The 20,462-nt window shown below is 42.1% G+C and overlaps 1 protein-coding gene across 1 annotated transcript; it reads left to right on the top strand.

Annotated features, from left to right (window-relative positions):
• Positions 1–512: 512 nt before the first annotated feature.
• RAD54L (RAD54 like) lies at positions 513–19,539 on the top strand. Its single transcript, XM_066625381.1, has 18 exons — positions 513–596; positions 667–753; positions 3,384–3,503; positions 4,290–4,350; positions 5,011–5,146; positions 5,913–5,982; positions 6,623–6,911; positions 7,924–8,048; positions 8,540–8,690; positions 9,347–9,473; positions 10,454–10,528; positions 12,743–12,873; positions 13,623–13,733; positions 13,845–13,968; positions 14,231–14,309; positions 15,001–15,180; positions 17,779–17,942; positions 18,752–19,539. The coding sequence occupies exons 1-18, from the start codon at positions 594–596 to the stop codon at positions 18,951–18,953; spliced, it is 2,235 nt and encodes a 744-aa protein (XP_066481478.1). The 5' UTR covers positions 513–593; the 3' UTR covers positions 18,954–19,539.
• The last annotated feature ends 923 nt before the right edge of the window (positions 19,540–20,462 follow it).

Below are 20,462 nucleotides of genomic sequence, written 5' to 3'. Positions count from 1 at the left end.
AGCCACCGCAGCCCGGGCTTTCCCAAGCGCCGGCGCTTCCTTCTGCGGCTCCCGCCTCCCTTTCTGAACTCCTCCGCTTCAGTGCCTGGAAAGAGGAAACTAGAGCTAGTCGATCGACAGCAAGTTTCTCGATCGGTGTGCGATTGGTCGCGCCTGGCGCGTGGAAGGAGCCGCGCGGGAAATCCGAAAGAGGCGCAGCTGCCCCCTCCTTCCTGTTCGCAGCCCTGCTTACTGCGCGTGCCGGCGTTCGAATGCCAGTCGGGGGGCGCAGGCGTTGCTCTTTCCTTAACTGCCTGAGCCCTCCTCGAGTGCCTGGGCTGGCTCTGGCACAGGGCACCCCTGACCACCATCCCCATATAGGAAGCCAGCCCTGCCCCCTCCTCTGTGTTGAACCTGCCCTAGCCAGCCTCTGGCACTGTCCCTGCCCTGCTTCTGGCTTTCCCATCCAGCCCCCCCTGACTCTGACCCGCCTAGTCTCTGCTGCTCCCCCCCATCAGTCCCATTGACCTCAGTGCTGCAGTCCCCCTAATGTCCTGGGACTGACCCACCCTCTGCACCTGTGCCCAGATGGGAAGCAACTCGCCTGGGAGGAAATGGTAAGGGGCGGTGGGCAGGAAGGGGTGCCCTGCGGGGTGGTGGCACTTTCAGCCTTGCTCTTTCTTGCAGAGGAGAAGCCTGGCTCCCAGCCAGCTGGCCAAGAGGAAGCCGGGAGGCGATGGCTCTGAGGAGGATGAGGACTGGCACCCTGAAGCTGTGAGTTGCCGGTCCTTTAACTGGGATCTCTTTATACTGGTGTGATCCGTTGGGTGGGCTGAGATGGCTGTCCTTCTAATCCAGTGGATCCCAAGCTGGAAGCTGTGGGTCCCCAGAAAGCTGTGGAAGACTAGCCACGGGAACTGTGGAATCCTTGCAGAAAGCCTGCAGCCCTATACAGTGTATCGGATTGCAGTCCTAATGGGGAGCTATGGCCCAGTAGATCAAGGGAACCATGATTTGAAAAAGTTCTGATCTAATCTAATGCACCCATCATTTCCTACTTGGACAGTAGAGTGACTATAACTTGTGTAGTGGCTGAGCTGTGAACCAGGAAGACTCCATTTTAAACTTTGACCTCACTAAGTGGCCCTACTTTCCACCCCCATGGAATGCCCCCCCCCCCCGCACAGTAGGTCAGTGATTTTCAATCTTTTTCATCTCATGGCACACTGACAAAGCACTAAAATTGTCAAGGCACACTATCAGTTTTTTTTACAATTGACATGGCACACCTCACTGACAGCAGGGGCTCCCCAGTGGCCCTGCTAACAAATGATCTTCCCCCAAACTCCCATGGCACACGTGCACTCCATGTGTGGCACACCAAATATGCCACAGCACAGTGGTTGAAAGTGGCTGCACTAGGTAAAGAATGTGAAGGGCTTTGAACTCTCTGAAGTACTGTACCAGTATTAATAAGGTAGCAGGTCAGTGGATGTTTCAGTTGCTTATTGGCTAGCGGGCACATTAGATGTATCTTGAGGAACTCATGCTGCAGAGACTAAAAAGTATGTTTACTTACTTCCATTAAGTGTTTGTTCCAGCCATTTTCAACTGGTGTGCCGCAAGTGGTCTACAGGTGTGCCACAGGAATTTGGGGGAAGGTCATTTATTAATAGAGCCAGTGGGAGATGTGAGCCCCCACTGGCAGCATGGTGTGCCTTGTCAGTTGTCAAAAACCTGGTGGTGTGCCTTGTCCATTTTAGTGCCTTGTCAGTATGCCATGAGATGAAAAAGGTTGAAAACCACTAGTTTATACCTTTCCAATCCTTACTGAATAGGATGCTCATGGTGGTTAACAACACTAAATTAATACAAACCAATCAAAATAAAACATTGCAAATAAAATATAGAACAAGGCAACAAAATAACACTTAAGAGCCAGAATCATCATCATATCAATTAAAGGCTTGGGGGGAACAAACACATTTGAACTTTTCTTTGAGCATGAATACAGAAGGGGCAATCCTAATCTTGCTTGGAAATGAATTTCACAGACTGGGTACCACAACAGAGAAGGCCTTGTGAGTCACTATCAACTGCACCTGCAACAGTGTCCCCCCTCCCCTGATGATCTCACAGGAAATGCAGATTCATATGAGGACAGATGGTTTTTCAAGTATTTAGGTCCCAATCTATTAAGGATTTGTAGGTCATCCCCAGCACTGTAAGTTGTGCATGTGCACATGGGGGAAATTGACTGTGTGTACAGGGAGCAAGTGCAGTGACTTGTGGCATAACACAATGAATTGGCATGAAATAAGGACAAATGCAAAGATATAGATGCAACAAGGTATGACTTTTATTGTGGTATGGATATATAACTAAGGAAGGGAACATAAAAAAATGCAGTACATAACTCAACAAAACACACACACCAGCTATTTGGTGGATCAAAGAGAGAGACAAAATCTGCACAAGGAAAAGGGGCACATGGTGGTGGAAAACAGGCATAGAGGAGGAGGAGCTGGACATTAGTGTCTTAGGGAAATTGGGGAGATTACCCAGGGGACCAGGGACAAAAGAACAAGAAGTTGTGTGGTAGTGGGGAAGAGAAGTGGAAGTCTGGGGAAAAGAGTGAGAGAAAGCACCAAAGATCACAAGAGGCTGAGACTGTAGTCATATTCTCTGAAATCTGGAACCAGGATTGCTAGCAAGGTGTGAGCACCTTGGTGAGCTGTAAAGTGTTTCACTCTGTTGCAGAGGGGGTTCTTTTCTTTCTCATTGCTTAACCACTCCTCACCAATGTCCAAGCTTCTGAGAAAACCTCCACTGGTAATCTTCCTTGATCTCAAGTTCTTGATAAATCAGTTAAGTGTTCTACATTTGTATCCCTTCCTTTTTCAAGGAGCTGGCTTGCATGAGATTCTAATTTTGCTTTGATGTACTGCTTCTACTTTAAGTTATAATTTTAATATTGTTCATGCTGCTGATCTTTTTGTTCTGCTTGCCTATGATGTATTTTTATTATGCTTTTATGGTTACTGCTTTTACACTGTATTTTATTGTGTTAAAGATTTTAAAGTTGAGTACCCAATGTTTGAGGAGAGTTAGATATCAGTATTTTAAATAAGTTGGTTTAATAGAGTGACTTGCCCAAAGTTACCCAGTGAGCTTCATGGCTGAGCAGGGATAAGAATATGCACACACTCCCTGTCCCCTTTTCAAACTTTACTTAAGGAAATGAAACAAATTGGGGTATGTTTGCATTTTAATCTATCAAGCTTAGCACTATTTTTGAAAGCCGGGCCAGGGTGTGTGGTACTGACAGTGAAAATCAGTGTCTTTTTTCAGGAAAGAGCTTAGAAGCATAAACTAACTAGATGATTAATATATATGTTTTCTAGACTCCAAAGAGGCAGAAGCATGGCAGCAAGGCTGAGAACAGAGAGTGTTATATGTCACCTTTCCGGAAACCCTTGGCTCAGCTGACCAACCGACCTCACTGTCTTGATGGCAGCAAACATGCAAGTGACTTTTTAAACTTTACAACCATAGGGCTTGGCACTAGAGGTGTTTGAAAACTGTGTTATTTACTCAGAAGTAAGCCCATTGTGTTCAGTAAGACTTGGGCTGTAATCCTATCTTACAAGCACCTCTACTTAGTACAAGTTACTTATGCTTTCTAGGAATGCAAAATCAATTCTACTGATGTTTCTGTTAAATAAGGTTTGCAAGATAGATGATCTCATAGCACCTTTTCCTGCATCCTGTGCCTGAGGTGATAAGCCTATAAAGATAAAAGTCATGATCACCAGTGCAGTGTTTATCCTTAATCTGTTGAGTAAGGCCAAGAACTGTATGAGTGGTAATAAGGATTGAGCTTTCCCTGTCCATATCTAGATGTGGGACCTTAGTGTTTTGGAATTAGGGTTGTGGTGTAGATGATGTCTTTATGGGATTTACTTCTGCCTCAATGTAATAGGACAGAAAGTGCTATCAATTTTATTTTGGAATATGAAATAAGAGAATGATGGCTGTTAAGCTGGAATTTTCTTAGCCCCAGGTCTTGGGATATTCTGTATATTATAAAGAGAGATTTGGGATGATTATGGGTTTTTAAACATTCAGTAAAGACATACCAAGGGCCCCAGATATTAGGTTCCATATAAGTTTATGAATGTCATGTAAATACACTTCCAAGTAAATATGTCCGATTGATTTCAGTACAACTTTCTTTTAAGCATTCTTACTTATTAACTGAATTGATTTTTTAATGTTAAATTAATGATGTTTGATACTTTAATTTCCAGGAGGCCTTTATCCGCAGCATTTTGTCAAAACCTTTCAAAGTACCCATTCCAAACTATACAGGTAAAATAACCCAAGTAATATTCAATTGGTATCAATACTGCTTTGTGGTGAAATAGGTTGAGATTTCTTTAGACATACTTGCAGATAAGACTTAAATTGTGAATTGCAGAAGGCAAAACATATGTTGCATGAGTATACAACTTATAATCACATTTGAGAGGAAAAGGGACTACAGCCGTCAATCCATATGGTAAACTATGATTTTGTTGTCCATTTGTGCAGAAGAATGGACAGGCTGTTTATGCCCACACATTGCTGGCAGTGCCAGTGACAACTTATGCCTTTTCCAGAGAACTTAGCCAGAGAACTGTTAGTTCCATTAAAAAATACCTTGGACAGAATTCTGTCTCATGCTACTGCTAGCTTTATGCTATGCGTAGTTTTATGAAGCTGTCAATAACCTGACAGCAGTGATGCACCAGACTTAATGTAATATCCTGTCCTTCAGTATCTCCCCCTGAAAGATGGTGTGTTGTCACTGAAATCTCATTTTTTTAAAAATTGTTTTTATTTTATGTTTTTAACCTTTGTTGTAAGCTGCTTTGGGTCCCTCTGGGGAGAAAGACAGGGTAAAAATAAAGTTAATAATAATATTTGACAATCCTGCATTTTCTGGGAAGTGAAGAGCTTATTTATTGCTTTCTTTGTGTGATCTTTCAGGCTCCCTTGGTTTTAGGGCCCTGGGTATCAAACATGTAGGGGTAAGACATGCTCTCCATGATCCTTTTGAAGAAGGGGCTCTGGTGCTGTATGAGCCACCGCCTCTAAGTGCTCATGACCAATTGAAAATAGACAAGTGAGTTGTCTCTGTTTTATGATTTTGTCTTCTCTCTCTTTCTCTCATATTTCCACTTCCAACCTTTCTTCAGTTGGGTTCACATTTCTGTTTCCATTTATTTCTTTACCTGTTTTGTGGCTCTGGAGTAGTCTTTGGATTTGAGCCTTAGATCTAAAAACTGACATTCTAATTCATCATAAATTGGGAGTTTTACAACAGAGCTGCTAGGCTTAAACCTGTTTTGTTATGGAGACTCAAGGGAGTGCCGCATGCATGACATTCCTACATTGGTTTGCATTTCATACCAAAGTTCCCCAACTAGATTGTTGACATTGATTCAGAAGACCACAAAGATGCTATAGAAATCGGGTAGGTTGTTGGAAGAGGTGACTTAAGAGTGGAAGTCCTTTGGAAACCCTGAGCTACAACAAAGCTTGTAGAAACTTGCAGAAGTGATGTTTCCTGTTTAATAACAACTTCCTTCCCAGTATTCATCAGGTAGGAAACAGAGCTATTTGTTCTTATTTTCTTAGTTCCAAAATTATGTGCCCCAGTAATGGCTGCCTCTGGATGTAGCCAAAGCATCTTTGAATTTGTATGACCTTAAGCAGGATCAGTGCTGAGGAATAAGTTCTGCATATGAGAATAACCATGATGAGCCTCTCTGTCTTGTGAGGCAGAATGGTACATTAGCATCAGTGTTTCTTGTATCCCTTGGAGAATTTTCTCATAAGACATGGACCAGTGTGTTCACTTGTATCCATTTTCTGTTTGTTTCCTCAAGGGACAAACTACCTGTTCATGTTGTAGTGGACCCTGTTCTTAGTCGTGTTTTACGACCCCATCAGAGAGAGGTGAGTGTTCTAGAAACCAAATGCATAATATAGGTGCTACCACTGTGATTAGTATTTTAAAGAGGGTCTTAATTCCTGAAAAATCTTGAATCTGAAAACCATATTGCCTCAAATTGAATGGGTAGGTTGTCTAAGCTGCAGTAGATTGCATTATTGGAACCATGTGCTATGCTCGGATATATTTTTCTGAGCAAATGTTACCTTTTCAGTGGCTTGTGTAGTTGAGGAAGGTAAGGTAACTCAAAGTTGTGATTAAAATCTTGAATATCTGTAGTATCCTCTACACCCTGCTGAGCAGGTTTTGAGCTATTTTGCTGTAACACCTCTTGAAAGAAATACACTGGTGACATTCTGCCAGCTTAAATATTTAATTTCTGCTGCTTTTGCTTCTTAATGTAAGAATTGTAATGACCTTCAACTATTTGTGGTATTAGATCTGATTCAGGATTTTTAGCACTATACCATGTATACAGCTACAATTCCTATATAGGTGGTGGTGTGACTTTTACACTTTGGGGGTAATTAGCACTGTAACCTGCAAGGTATTTCAGTTTTATGATGCAGCTGATTACCACAGTATAATTTTTTTTAATATTCCATGAGTCTGATCTGAACTATGGAGAACATTTCTTTCATGTAGGGGGTGAAATTCCTGTGGGAGTGTGTGACAAGTCGCCGAATCCCTGGAAGTTATGGCTGCATTATGGCAGATGAGATGGGTCTGGGTAAGACCTTGCAGTGTATCACTTTGATGTGGACACTCTTGCGCCAAAGTCCGGATTGCAAACCTGAAATTGACAAGGCGATCGTGGTCTCGCCCTCCAGCCTGGTGAAAAACTGGTACAATGAAGTGGGTAAATGGCTCGGCGGAAGAATCCAGCCACTAGCTATTGATGGAGGCTCCAAGGAGGACATAGACAATAAACTAGGTATGAAGGCTGCACAATGTTTTTTGAAGCCGTTGTATTGGAACACAGGGACACTGTATTATCTGAATTACTGAAGAACGTCAAAATTAAGACCATGATCACTTTTTACTAGGCTTGATTCATGTTGAGCAATTTGTCTCAAGACCTGTAAAGTTGTGAAGAGAGAGAGAAACAGCAGAGATTGAAAAGGACTATGAGTGAAGAGATGGCTGCAGAGAAAGCCTTAGTAAGCAAAGTTTTGTGGGTGGCTTGTTGGATCTGGGTGGTCTAAGATTGAGTTCCAACTCAGACATGAGTTAGTAAAGTAACTTTGGATTATTGAGATGCAGACATGGTTGTGTAGAAGGTTGCACACCCAAACACTATGTGGCAATATAGTATAAGTATAACACATATTGTGTTGGAGGAAGGAGAAAACTTGATGTGCTTACTGGGGAAATGACTCACTTGGACTCATTTTAACAATGGACACCCAGGCCTGTGAAGTTACCGATCCTTAAAGCTCTGCAGAGAATTATTAAGATCACGTAGCACAGCATCAACCTTCATCTACCAGCTTTGGAGGACATCTATACATCTTGCTGTCTGCAGAAGTCACATAGTATTCTGAGAGACCCCTTCCATCCGGCTCATAAGTTCTTTGAACTGTTGCCTTCGGGTAGACGATACAGAACTATTAGAGCAAGCACCACACGATTCCTGAACAGTTTTTATCCCACAGCCATAATTACGTTGAATAAGGCGATATAGTTATTACCATACACCTGGGCATTATGGTCTGTTATACTGTTTTTATATCATGATGCATGTTATATAGAATGTGTGGGTGAGTGTGTAGAGTGTGATTGTTGGAATTGTAGTATATATTTATGCTTGTATCTCAAAGGTGCATAAATTTCATTGTGCTGTAGCACAATGACAATAAAGTTACTGCTACTACTACTAATCTTTCCTATGGCTTTCAAATACAAATGGCTTTCAGATGTTTTTCCCTATGTACTTTCTCTAATAGTTGGATTTATGAACCAGCGAGGCCTGCGAGTCCCATCCCCTATCCTGATAATTTCCTACGAGACATTCCGTCTTCATGCTGAAGTCCTCCAGAAAAAGAGTGTCGGGCTGGTCATCTGTGATGAGGTACCTTCAATTTCTTATACACATCTGATGCTTCAGGGCATGGAGGGACCTACATTGTTGTTTCTTGCATTCTGAGAACATGAATTGGGATCAGATCCTATTCCAATTCACCCATAATTTTTCCTGAAGGGGGAAAAGAGAACCCTGTTTTGCAGCAACCTGATCTTGTAGTCCTTTTTTGGCACACCTGTCTTATGGCCACATGTTGTCCCTTGCAGTCGTATGTTGAGCACTAGTGGCACCCAGTGGATTGGACCTGATTTAGTAAAGGTTATAACTAAAGAAAGAGGGACATGTATTTGTAAAAGTTCAACTTGATAAGTGACCTAGCACGTTTTGTGAACAGAGACCACATTGCATTTAGTATCTGTTAACTATTGCTGTGGGGTAGTAGTTGTATGCTGGTTCTGTAAAACTAAATATAATAGGCATCAAATTGCTTTGTCCACTCAAATACCATGTAATGTATTCAATAATTTATACTATTTTAGGGCCACAGACTGAAGAACTCAGACAACCAAACATACCAGGCTCTCAACCGTTTGAACACGCCCCGCCGGGTGCTCATCTCAGGAACACCCATTCAGAATGACCTCCTTGAGTACTTCAGTCTAGTACATTTTGTCAACTCGGGTATTCTAGGTGAGGATTGTTATCTAATTCAGAGGTCAGCAAGTGGCAGGTCAGCTTATTCTGCCTGGGCATGTGTGCATTTGGCTGTGTGTTGCCCATTTGAATTTCTATGAAGTTGTCCTACTTGCTCAGTTGCATGCATCCTTGTGGCATTAACTTACTAATTAATGGTCAACAATTTCATTGGACTATCTGGGATGTCAAGGTATCTCTTCTTTGAACTTTAAAAAAATGAGGACTTCATGCAAGTTTATCAGTTTTTTGCTTCCTTTGGGAGCGGTGACAGCATTTCTAACTGTGCCATATTCCAACCTTTGACATTTATTCAGTGATGAAGGTCGTGTGCGGTGGCTAGATGTGTCTTCAAGTCAGAGAAGTGGCTCTTGACATAGTAAGAAGGGCTAGAGTCAAGAGTTTCCAGAACAGTTCAATACACTTCTTTCTAAAAGTTCCTCTCTATATACATGCCTCTCTATTTGGCTCTCACAATAAAAGCTCATGTTTCTTAAACTTCAGAACAGCATGGGATCATCAAGATCCTTGTTAGAAATGCGCTCTTAATATGGCAATTACTTGAAGTATTATGATAAAAATGTTAAGTAAAATATTAACAAAGATGAAACTATAAGTCACATTTTCTTTTCTGCTTTTGGTTTCTGAAACAGGTACAGCTCAGGAGTTTAAAAAACGCTTTGAAATACCAATCCTGAAAGGCAGAGATGCAGAGGCAAGTGAATCAGAGAGGCAGAAAGGAGAGGAGAGACTTAAAGAGCTGATCAGCATTGTCAACAGGTAAAGTCAGCATCCTTCTTGTCTTAAAATACATTTATTTTCCTTGTTTAGCCCTGAAGATCATGTCAGGGCAGAAAGAGTGATTGTGGTGCCCCAGGGTGGGTCCCAGGTACCCCAGGGTCACCAAGGGGTCCACGAGGGGTAGCAGCGGAGCTCCACCGAGGTCAGCCTCTGCCAGGGAGACCCAGCCCACAGGCCTCACTTAGCTTATGGGGCAGGGGCTTGCATCACCCTTTTCCTTCTTCCCAGTTGTGGCTCTCACTCCTGGCTCATGGACTTACTGGCTTCCTCGCCAGCCAGCAGTCTTGTCATGGCAGAACCTCATCATTGGCTGGGCTGAGCTTTATACAGGATAAGCCAGCCCCATCTCTTTTCCCTTCCCAGGCTCTATAAGGCTGGCCTTGGGGCTCCTGCCCCCCCTTCTATCTCCCATTTCCTGAGCCTGTTCCACTCCTGACATCTGCTGCTCAGATGGCCGCTCTCTGAGGCTGGGCCTCTGTCAGCACCACAGCCCCTGCAGCCTCTTCCCTCCGTGCTCTTCTCCCCACCCCAGAGCTGGGAGCTAGAAAGAGTGGCTGGGGCTTGCTGACTTGTACCATCAAGGCTTTCTGGGTTGCTGCAGCAGCCAGAGAAGCCCCAGCCTTCCTCCCCACTTTGGATCTGGGGAAGTTGCAGGCTGTAAGTTGTAGTTCATCACTTGGCTTGTGTCAGTGACTGCAGAGTTGAGAAGAAGGCTGGGGCTTTTCATGCTTACCATAAGTCAGTGGTATACTTGCTTTGGTGAGCAAAATTTGCAACACTGAAAACATATCTGGAATTTAATATGCTTTGATATGCTGCTGGAAGCTGGTAATGAACTTCAGTCTTGTTAACAGTAGTAACTCGTTTTTGCCTGGCTCACAGGTGCACACATTTGGTCCCTGTTGCATATATGCAATGTTGGGCAGAAATGTCTTAACCTTGTTTTTGTTTCTTTCTAGGTGCCTTATAAGAAGGACTTCAGATATTCTGTCTAAATATCTGCCTGTGAAGATTGAGCAAGTAGTATGTTGCAGGTACAAGCTAAGACAACTTGTAAAATAAAGCGCAGATCTTTTTTGTACTGAATCTAGAAGTAATGAATCACAACTGTGCTGAAGTCTTTGACTTTGGATTCTAAATCTAGGGCTAAACAAGTGTCTATTGGGTGTTATGCTGTTTTGGCAACATATTTTAACCTGCCCTTCAGTAATGGCCACTTAACATTCCATCTTAAATTCCAGTGAATAAATTAGTTAGACTTCATTATGCTGACACTTATCTAGTTATTGGAGTTGCTATATGCTATTGGAAAGGTGATGGTTGATGATTGATTATGATATACTAATCATAGTATACAGCACTGGAATGTTGTAACCATTGCCTTCTGAATATAAAGAAAATGAGGTACGTAAAATCTAAGGCAAAAAGTTAGCCACAATGGAACAGCTTGTCTTTCTGTGGAAGAATTGTAATACTCAAGATGTAAGAAGATGCCTTTCATTCAGAATATCACCCAAGCACTCTTTTGCTCTATAACAACATGCAATATAGTTTTGCTTTGCATCTAAACTTATGAAGGTAGATTACCTGTTTTCTGGACATCCAAAATCGGGACATTTGTGCCCAGACTTTTAAAAATTTCTTCCCTTGCACCTGACTGGCGCTACTCACAAGCAGATAACTTGTGTTTGTAGGCAATTGTTGCATGCTCTGCACAACCCAGTGAGGAAGCCAGTAGGGTTTTTTAGGCAATAATGAACTGTATTTTTGTTGTTGTTGTTGTTGGAAACCTTCAGTCTCGAAAGACTATGGTATCGCGCTCTGAATGAACTGTATTATGGGACATGATTCAGTGCTAAGCTGGCCAATTTTGCATAGGCTCAGTGCAGTAAGCCTGTAGGGATTTTTCTGTGACTCTGATGCTGTGACTCCTGGGAGTGCAGAAAGCCGCAAAGTGTGGAGCTGAGCAGGCAGTTCATTGCAGACTGCAGAAGGAGCACTTGTGAAGTGTGAACGCAGTGTGAACAGAAGGAGCACTGGTGAAGTGATTTGTGTAGTGAACTCTAGAACATATTGTACTCATTCCCACGCACAGTGCAGATACAGCCTGTAATTCAGAAAACTGTTGCCTTTACATTCAATGTATGTTAGATGCCAGTTGGCTTTTTCTCTGAGTTTAAAGGCTTTCCTACTCATGTGGCACGCAGAACAGGTTTTGATGAACTACATCCTGTAGTCTTGCGTTCCTGTTCAGTAAGAGCTCCAGAAGCCTCTGCATCTTTCCTTTTCCTCAATCCTGGCTACTAACATTGACAGAAATGTTAGGAAATATGTCAGCTGGGACTGGGACACTGGAAGTAACAGACAACGGAAGGGTTGCTGATGCAGCAAGTTAGTGGTTGCGGTCTTGGTTGCACACCACAGTTTAAGGGTAGTTGGCTTGTAAAAGTAATGCCTTATGTTAGTGAGTTTCAAGCAACACCTTAGTGAGCAAAAATGTTTGCCTTAGCTGTGAAACTGAAAATTGACTTCCTGTCAGGAACAGTGTATCTTATGATAGCCATAGATGCTATCTATGTATAGCAAAGTAGACAAAGGACTACAAAAGTTATGCATACAGAGCATTAAAGAAGAGGCAACTAAAATGATTTGGTCTTTATTTGCTTTTTGGAATGTCCTCTCAGTTTGTTGAGCTGAGAGATTGTGAGAGAAGGAGTTTTCAGAGTCCTTCTTTGTTGGAGCTAGAATGCAGTATTCTAACTCCCATCTCTTGATGTGATTGAACTTGCTGCTAAGGTGAAAAACATAAAAGTAAGCTCTATCAATAGCAACTTGTTGCCTATCTTACTCCTAATTACTTTGGTTTTTAGCAGTGACCTTAGTACTATCTCTTTGAGACTGTCTTTTGATTCTGTTGGGGAAAGGAAGGATTTTTTTAAATGACTTGTGATTTTCAAGACATATGTGAACTGAAAGTAAATCTAATTTCAAAAAGCAGACAGTGGAGGTTAGAGTTCTTAAAGGTTAGTGAATGACTAAGTCAATGAAAGCTGTGTTTTTTATATTCCAAGCATAGTTCTGAATCCAAAACAGTGAACATTGGTAGCTGAAGTAGCTTACCATTTATACTTTAGAAAGTTTGAGTCAATAAGGATTATGTTTCTTTAGGCCTAAATGGGTCCAACATAATTTTGGACTGGTCAGTTCTTTAGTGATCATAGTGTAATTAGTGTCCTGTTTCGCTTCAGGCTGACTCCCCTTCAGACTGAGCTGTACAAACACTTCTTGAAACAAGCAAAACCAGCTGAAGATCTGAAAGAGGGAAAGATAAATGTTTCTTCTCTCTCCTCAATCACATCTCTGAAAAAACTCTGTAACCGTGAGTAATTCTGCCAATTATTTTTTGTTATACTTGTATCCCAAGGACCTGCAACATAAACATTTGTTCCTGAATGCTTTACTGTCTGAAGTTGAATTGTTGATAATTTTGCATGTAGAGTGTTGATCACTAAGAAGGTGTTCCTTTAACACCCTATGGTAAGATCTGCACTTCACAGTAGTGATTCTTCATTGCAGTTCTTAAAATAATGATTCTTTTTATTTTTATATTTATAGCTTGCCTTTCCTCCAAGAAAGGTCTCAAATTAATTCAGGGTTCAAAATTCAGGTCAGAGGTATTCTTGTTGTGAGGAACAATAGGATCATCATCTCTATGTGGTTATTAGAAAATGGCATTGTTGTAGAAGTAAGTTTAGACATCTGTGCAAGTGTAAAAACTGTGGGTTCTGGGAAAGGACTAGAAGGCTTTTTTTCTTTGTTGGTAAAGCAGGCTAAGGGAAAGACACCTGCTGCCCTGTTGGGAACTACCAGGGGTCTAGAACTAAAGCTGTGGAAGAGGAGCCAATAAATATGGAGGAAAAGAGAAAAGCATATGTCTATTTAAAAACAAAATTGTTGGTAATAGGGCTGCTCAGATTCTTTTTCTGTATCTATGTAGTACATGATATTAGAAATATGTTATTTCCATCTTGCTATGACCTATATTAAATGGGAAGTTTAATATACTTTGCTTTGTTAAATGGGAAGTTGTTGCTGCAAGGCACTAGTATCTTGAATTCTGTTTTCCAGACCCTGCCCTGATATATGAGAAGTGTGTAGAAGAAGAAGAAGGATTTGTGGGTGCTTTGCAGTTGTTTCCTCCTGGCTACAGCACAAAATCCCTAGAACCCCAGCTCTCAGGTAAACTTTGCTGCAAAATCACTCTCTGCATTAGTACAGATATTTTAAATTCTTGATTGCTCCTCACTTTTTTGGCATGAATGCACCAGGTGTAATTTTTTTCTCTTCCAGGAAAAATGCTGGTTTTGGATTACATCCTGGCAGTTACTAGGAGTACCAGTAATGATAAAGTAGTCCTAGTCTCTAATTACACTCAGACCCTGGACCTCTTTGAGAAACTCTGCAGAACTAGGAGGTATAATAGTCAATTGTGTGACTCTCTGAAGGTGTGGAATAGAAGCTGTTGTGCTTCATGTTGCTAGGCTGTTCCTATAACTAAGGGGAGATCCTCCTTGGATAGAAATTGTGGACTCTGGTCTGACTTCTGTGTCTTAGTAAAACACTGTGTTACAAAGGTTTAAAAATGCATTCAGTAGCACAATCACTTCTAGAATTATCTTATGTGTGAGGGATTAAATCATGTTCCTAACCTGCGCATGTGGGTGTTTTTGTTCCAGGTATTTATATGTCCGCCTGGATGGCACTATGTCCATTAAAAAGAGAGCAAAGGTAGTGGAGCGTTTCAACAGCCCCTCTGTAAGTGAAACTGCAAGACTTGCATCCTACTATCCTGTAACCGGAAAAATCAATTATAGTATTCAGTTGAAAGGCCGTTTTTGTTGTGTGTTGGGGCCATGTTGCCCAAACTCAATTATAGTAGAAGTTAATGACCTTTGTCTGAAACAGAGATGTTGCATGATAATGCAACTCTTCTTAACAGGAAACCATTTTAATCTGGCGTGTGTAGGATTCATATACAAGAAAGTGAAACATCAATTGCGTCATTTACATAGCCATTCATTTTTGTGTAATTACTTATCCAACTAACAGTCTGTTTTCTCTTCTCTGCATCCCAGATGCTGAACTTCTAAAGTCTATTCTTTGTTCCAGGATTCAAACCCAGTATGATTAGAATCAGAAAGGGGAAGCTGGCAGGGGACTGGCTTTCATGAATCATAGGCTATATCTCTGGTTGGTGTTCACACAACCAAATATCAGTGTTGTTGGGCTGGAAGAAAAAAATTGAATGAATAATAGTGACTTTAGAGTGAAATGTAGGAGCAGTCAACCAACTTGTTATGGCCTTATATAGACCTTCTCTGTGTTTATCCTGCTTACTTAGATTACAGCAAAGCAATTAACTCTGAAGTAAGTTTTTCTGCAGAAGTATTTGACAGCTTCATTGATATTGCCTAGCACTTAATCAGAACTGGTTTTGGCACCACAGAATCCTGAATTCATTTTCATGCTGAGCAGTAAAGCTGGTGGCTGTGGCTTAAACCTGATTGGAGCAAGCAGACTTGTGATGTTTGACCCAGATTGGAATCCAGCCAATGATGAACAAGCCATGGCCCGGGTGTGGAGAGATGGCCAAAAGAAGACTTGTTATATCTATCGATTACTGTCGGTAAGACCTAATCTAGATTTCATAATTCTGTTCTACTGTCCAGGTTATATATGGTGGAGCCTGAATCTACTTCAGGAAGAAACATGTTTGTAGCAGGTGTTTGATTCCTATTGAACAATAGAGGGTGATGTTGTATCATATAAAATTATTAGAAATTATCACAATGAATATTCACAATGAAGGCAGATGGAGCCTTTTTACTCAGTGTTGTACAGTGTTGTACAACAGGCTAAAGCCTTGTTGGGACACCCCAAAGAAAGATTTCCCAAATGAGCTGTGTAACTGTTGCTGAATCCTTGGGAAAAAAGACAGCCTTTAATCATATAGAGATGGGACCATTATTCAGGCAGCAAGGCATCTTCCTCAGCCTTAGTGGTTAGCACTAAGAACTTTGCTGAAAAAAAGAGGCAAAAACTCAGTTGTCAGGTTGCTGCTACTCTTGGATGAAAAGCATGATCTATCTTGGGCTCCTTCTTTTCAACTTAAACTATCTTGTCTCTGGTCCTTTTTTATAATCTAATACAAACTCTGGCCCGGGGGCCACTTGCGGCCCTCGAGGACTCCCAATCCGGCCCACAGGGAGCCCTCACTCTCCAATGAGATTCTGACTCTCCAGAGACTTGCTGGAGCCCGAACTGGCCTGGCACAACTGCTGTTAGCATGAGGGCGACTGTTCAACCTCTCGTGTCAAACAGCTGTGGGACGAGGGCTCCCTCCACTGCTTGTTGTTTCATGTCTATGATGCAGCAGTGGCAGTGCAGGAAAGGCTGGCCTTGCTTTGTGAAATGCCTTTTATAGGCCTTGAGCAATTGCAAGATCTTCATTCAATCATATAAGTTCCATCTCTAATATATTCATTTATGTAAATTTATTCAAATTTGGAATGTAAACTTTTTCCCTGCCTCCGACACAGTGTTAGAGAGATGATGTGGCCCTCCTGCCAAAAAGTTTGGATACCCCTGATCTAATACCTAAAAATGGGTGAAGTTATGGAGTAAATGCAAAGCATTAGACCAGTGTTTCTCAAACTGTGGGTTGCAACCCACTTGGTGGGTCATGGCTAGGCTAGTTGCAAGTTGGGCCTAACTACCCACGCTTGCCTCTGTCTGTCTCCAAATTGAAGCCAAACAGATGCAACTGGAGGCCACTTCCAGGTTGCAACCCACCTCTGGAAGCCACTCCTGCATTGCTCTGGTTGCATCCAGAAGTGTTTCTGAGGCCCATTTTGGATTGTGATGGCAAAGCTGGACACTGAGGTGGGCTGCAGCTCAGGTAAGTTTGAGAACCACTGTGTTAGACAAATACTTTAGCAATCTAACAAGTGACACTGCAGATAAGTATGGCATTTTTGTTAATAGATATTAAGGGTTTGGTTAAATTTAAGAGCCTCCTACTCCTTATAAGCAAAAGAGATTGTGCTGGAATTGTGTTTGAAGGGAGGTTCCAAAAAAGATGCATGATGAAGAATTGTTGGTACTATCACACATCCCTAATCAGGAGCTTCAGTGCATCCACCTTTAGAAATCAATTAGTCTTAAAATCAGTTTATAGCTGAAGAACATGTAATGCAGGGGTGCTCACACTTTTTTGGCTCCAGAGCTACTTTGAAACCCAGCAAGGACCGGAGATCTACCAGAGTTTTTTTACAATGTTCGTGCCATCATAACATATAACATTTATGTGTACAATGTACGTATGTTGGTGTACCTTGCATAACCACATGAGCCAATATTGCACAACACAACATAATTAACTATAAACATTTTTTGTAATTACTTGAGTTTACTTTGATGACTTGCACTGAAGTGAATCAGCCAAGGATGCATAGTTGGACAGTAGCTGCTGACAGCCAGCCTCAAGCACACTTCCAAATGTTCATCAGTCATGGTGGAATGGTACTTGGACTTAATGATCTTCACGTAGGAAAAGGCTGACTCACATAAATAAGTGGAGCACTTCCTGCCTCAGGTGCTCTTATATCCCTGAGGGCCCTATTGCCTTCAAGTGGCTGCAGCTGTGCAGCACACTCTGCTGGATGCCCAGGCTTTACCCTTAAAGGGGCCACTGCTGACACCACATCTACCTCCTCACCAGATCTTCCTCGATTCCAATACAAGTGGGGGGGGGGGGAGCAGATGTTTATACAGACCAGTGCAAAAACATGGGAAAGGTGTGGGGGAGGGAAGATCTCTATATAGACATCACAGCAAGACCAGTGCAAAACCCCTTGCACACAGAACCAACAGATGGAAGTTGGGGGGGGGGGCAGATCCCCATACATACCAGTGCAAAAACAGGGGAAAGGTAAGTCAGCCCCAGTAGAGTCAATGGGGCTCACTCCCAGGGATGTGTGGACAGGAGAGAAGCCTGCCAGCGGCTCCTCTCCAGGTTTACTCACGAGTCAGCCCCAGTAGAGTCAATGGGGCTCACTCCCAGGGATGTGTGGACAGGAGAGAAGCCTGCGATCGACTCATTTTGCCTCGCGATTCACCAGTCAATCGCGATCGACGTATTGAGCACCCCTGATGTAATGCATCCTTGTAAGAATTCCCAGATATTTGCCAAGCTCAAATGTTTACCTTAATTTTTTTCTTGTAGACGGGCACAATTGAAGAAAAGATCTTCCAGCGGCAGACCCACAAGAAAGCACTCAGCAGTTGTGTGGTAGATGAGGAGCAGGATGTGGAAAGACATTTCTCTCTTGGAGAACTGAAGGAGCTTTTCACACTCAATGAGACTACCACAAGTGACACCCATGACAAGTAGGTTTAGGAAGGGCATGGGTTAATGAGTAGTCAGGCTGCATTTTAACACAAGGGTTAGGTTCTGCAGTCCTAAGGTGGAAATTATGCCAATCTGGCCCATTATCAATGGCATCTTGTCCTTTCTAGCATTCACATGTTGGTGTGTAGTCCCCTTTACAAATACTGAGTCCAATATGTGTGTAAGCCCTGACCGTGGGCTGCATCTCAACTTTTTTGGGATACAGAAATTGGATCAGATCAGGTGTGGCTGCGGTTCCACATGTGTAGGCTGCTGTGCAAATATTCAGAATTAACACATCAGTGGGGTGTCTTATCTGCCATTGGCCATACAAAAAGAACATCTTCAGTAGCTCTAGTATAAAATTAAAGCTATTTACTTTGAGCCCTCTTAAATGGAGATCACTATCTTCCTGGATGGTATCATGAAGGTTCTAAGTTTCACATCATGACTTTGTCATACTGTGGGATGTCATCTTCAGTTTATCTAGAAGTAAACAGAAACCTAAATTGTAGAGATGGGGAAAGGGAAAGTAGTTGGACATAGCAGTGACTGCAGCACTGGAAGGATACATACTGGTGTCAACTGAGAAGAGCTGAGATTTTTTTTTTAAACTACCACTGACTGTGAATGTGACCTCTGACATCATGGATGAGTTGCCCATTTCATTTTGTGAAATAGAGCATACTTCTAACCTGTATTACTGCTACCTTGGAGTCTTCAAAATTGCAAATTCTCTAGCATGCAGTGAGTCTGGAATTGTTCGAAGCATCTGGTTCTTGTCATTAAAATGCACTTTTTATTGCAGGATCAAGTGTCGTCGCTGTGTAAATGGCCATCAAGTCAGACCACCTCCAGATGGTTCTGACTGCACCTCTGACTTGTCCCAGTGGAACCACTGTGCTGAAAAACGTGGGCTGCAGGACACAGTCTTGAAGACTGCCTGGGATGCTGCTGTCACTTTCACCTTCCATCATCATTCCCATGAAGAGCAACGGGGGATACCATGATTGCTGGTTTGAGTTGATTTATTTGAAATCCAAGTTATTTTCTCTGGAAAAAGGTGTAATATTTCTGCGTGTTCTCGTGATGGGCAGCACTTGTTTGTTCTGATAGCAGCAAAGAAATTTTGAAGAATTTTCTCTCCTGAACCACCAATATCATTATAAAAAAACTATAGGCCATTTGATCAGACTATGCAACAGAGCACTGGAGAAGCAGAAATTGTGAACTTAGCCTCTTTAGAGGTATTGTTAAATAGGAAAGCTTCTGCTTTTTGGCTTTTATTCTGCATCTTCTACGATTTTGGGCACGGGAAAAGTCAAAAGATGGACACAGCCCTTGATCAGTTTCAGAAGGGCTTCTTAGCATGAAGTTTGACCAAGCAAGATGCTAGACAAATAACTCCTTGTCCACAAATCAATCCTGTTCATGATACTACTTGTACTGAGATTTTGGGGAGGCTAGAGAAGTCTATAATGGACCTGTCACTTAATCACTCTGATAATTATAATCTGGTGATTTTCAACATATTTTGTTGGTGCAGGTCAACATGGCGTCAACTGATTTTAAACCTGTTTTTATATTGATTGCCTTGGATAATCTGCAATTAAGGTTTCTATTATAAACTTGTTTCCTTCTACAATAAAATCATGAATAAACTATTTAGAACCAGATTCTAGCAAGTAGGAAGGATCAGTATTGCCTGTTTGTAATATGATGGGCTGTTTCTTTCCTGGGAAAAGCTTCATTTCTCAAAAATAGAGGCTTTTTGCTTTGTTTGGCTATTCGATTTTCAATTTGTAAGTATGATGGATTAAATTGATTATAAAAACTAACACGAGGAAGACTACAGTGGGGATTGGTTCTTGGTTCTAACAGGGTTGATCCTCTATTGCTTTCTTTTGATTTCATTTTGAATACATTGGCTAAAAAGTTGTGTTTTGAGAACCAGTCATACTGTTACAGAACAATCAGTCAGCACCATCCCTACCAAAGAGATGTTAAAGGGAATGTCCTCCATTTTGTATGTTTAATTATGTCTTAAGACTTGAGACGTACAAAATTATGCATGGGAAGGATAAAGTGGATAGAGGGATGCTCTTTACATTCTCACATAACACCAGAACCAGGGGACATTCACTAAAATTGTGTTGGGAGAGTTAGGACAGACAAAAGAAAATATTTCTTTATTCAGTGTGTGGTTGGTCTGTGGAACTCTTTGCCAGAAGATGTGGTGATGGCATCTGGCCTGGATGCCTTTAAAAGGGGATTGGACAAGTTTCTGGAGGAAAAATCCATTACGGGGTACAAGCCATGATGTGTATGCGCAACCTCCTGATTTTAGAAATGGGCTATGTCAGAATGCCAGATGCAAGGGAGGGCACCAGGATGAGGTCTCTTGTTATCTGGTGTGCTCCCTGGGGCATTTGGTGGGCCGCTGTGAGATACAGGAAGCTGGACTAGATGGGCCTATGGCCTGATCCAGTGGGGCTGTTCTTATGACTTGACCTCTGTGG

This window comes from Tiliqua scincoides, chromosome 4, assembly GCF_035046505.1.
Source record: "Tiliqua scincoides isolate rTilSci1 chromosome 4, rTilSci1.hap2, whole genome shotgun sequence".
Taxonomy (NCBI): domain Eukaryota; kingdom Metazoa; phylum Chordata; class Lepidosauria; order Squamata; family Scincidae; genus Tiliqua; species Tiliqua scincoides.
This window is presented reverse-complemented; position numbering and strand designations above follow the sequence as displayed.

What these genes read in the sequence shown, in the direction of transcription:
- RAD54L (XM_066625381.1), top strand. An exon ending in TACGACCCCATCAGAGAGAG is followed by an intron (nt 5,983 to 6,622) that starts GTGAGTGTTCTA and finishes TCTTTCATGTAG; the next exon opens with GGGGTGAAATTCCTGTGGGA. An exon ending in GGACATAGACAATAAACTAG is followed by an intron (nt 6,912 to 7,923) that starts GTATGAAGGCTG and finishes TTTCTCTAATAG; the next exon opens with TTGGATTTATGAACCAGCGA.